Source organism: Pundamilia nyererei, unplaced genomic scaffold, assembly GCF_000239375.1.
Source record: "Pundamilia nyererei isolate P.nyererei 1_Seehausen unplaced genomic scaffold, PunNye1.0 scaffold00489, whole genome shotgun sequence".
NCBI lineage: Eukaryota > Metazoa > Chordata > Actinopteri > Cichliformes > Cichlidae > Pundamilia > Pundamilia nyererei.
In genome coordinates this window covers 123729-125089 of record NW_005187890.1, presented here as the reverse complement: position 1 = coordinate 125089, position 1361 = coordinate 123729, and the positions used below count along the sequence as shown (strand labels likewise).

The 1361-nt window shown below is 43.6% G+C and overlaps 1 protein-coding gene across 1 annotated transcript in view; it reads right to left on the bottom strand.

Annotated features, from left to right (window-relative positions):
• The window catches only part of LOC106456566 (mitochondrial sodium/hydrogen exchanger 9B2-like), a 1477-nt gene extending 829 nt beyond the window's left edge, over positions 1–648 (bottom strand). The window contains exons 1-2 of the mRNA XM_013916160.1: positions 545–648; positions 4–166 (exon numbers count right to left, since the gene is read on the bottom strand). Of these exons, the coding sequence (XP_013771614.1) occupies positions 4–166; positions 545–647 (266 nt within the window). The 5' untranslated portion in view covers position 648. The remainder of the gene's footprint in view (positions 1–3; positions 167–544) is intronic.
• Positions 649–1361: the final 713 nt, after the last annotated feature.

Below are 1361 nucleotides of genomic sequence, written 5' to 3'. Positions count from 1 at the left end.
AGCGGAGGAAAGGGGGGCAGTGTGGGCAGCTGGATCATTCCCACCAGCTTCCCTCCCAGCACGGAGCAGATGAAGAGGATGATGATGCCGAACAGGTTCCCTCCAGGTAAACACTCTTTTCCCGTGATGGACCAGACGATCCCGAACAGCAGAGCAAACAAACAGACTGCAAGCAGACGGGAAATCTTTTAGACTCGTTAAGTTTCAGCGTTTTTCTCTTTCTCTGATAGTACACATATTCACAGTCGGTGTTGGGGAGTAACGGAATACATGTACCGCCGTTATTTAAAATACAAAATATGAGTAACCGTATTCCGTTAAAGTATACAGCATTGTCACTGGAAGTGGTTTTTCATTGTTTATATATTTATATTATTTACTGTAGATACCGATTAAAAAGGCTTTATGTTGTGAAAAACTGGAATCTGGAAATTAGAATTGGTGTGCCTTATTTTGTTGATGTTTTTACAATGTACAATTTTTGGATACTCGACCCACTTCTGGTCCTTGGGCTGATAATTCTCACATTATGAGTGTTTGTTACCTTTAGTGATGAGCAGGTTGACGAGTCCCTGAGGTCGAGGACATCTGTCCTTCAGACTGATGCAGGACGCGCAGCATGAGGAGGGCGACTCAGATGATGGCATCGTCATCTGTCCACACACAGATTTTTTTTTTCTGTTTTTGATTTTTATTTAATGATCAAGTTAGACAATTGGACCTTAATCACCTGATCACACTTGCCTAGATACTGCCTGGTAATTCCATGGCAACCACTAAATGCTAGGGAATAATATCTCAACAGATTACTGCAGTTTGCATAGAAGACTCCACCTTGTCTGAAATATTGTCTTTCAAGTAAAAGTTGTGCCTTTTTATTGCAACTTCCAACTGACAAAGAGCACAAGTTGCAATAAATTTCAGCTTGTTAGCAACTACTTCCTTTAGCAACCAGTTTCATAGTTACTACCTCCTGCTACCACCCACCAACCGGATGGGGGAATACATTTTTTTAGCAATTGATCATTTCCAGAACATTGCCAACCAGTCTTTATGTCATAAGCTGGGCACACAGTGTGCAAGTTTTCTTTTTCTTCAGTCGCGTTATTCAGCTTCTGCTCTGCTTTTGCACAATTGACTCGCAGGGTTTAGAAGTTCATAGGTCACGATGCAGGGTCTCACACTTTACGGCCCGATGCTCATATACGACCTGAGTGCTCACACTGTGCGTCCATAACATGAAGCTTATAACACAAAATCTGTCGCTTGCTCTCCCGCTCTGTCTTTCACTCACACAGACACACACACCCAGTGGTCCTAGCCTCTTAGGCGCCCTGGGCGAACACCCCCTCTGCCCCCCC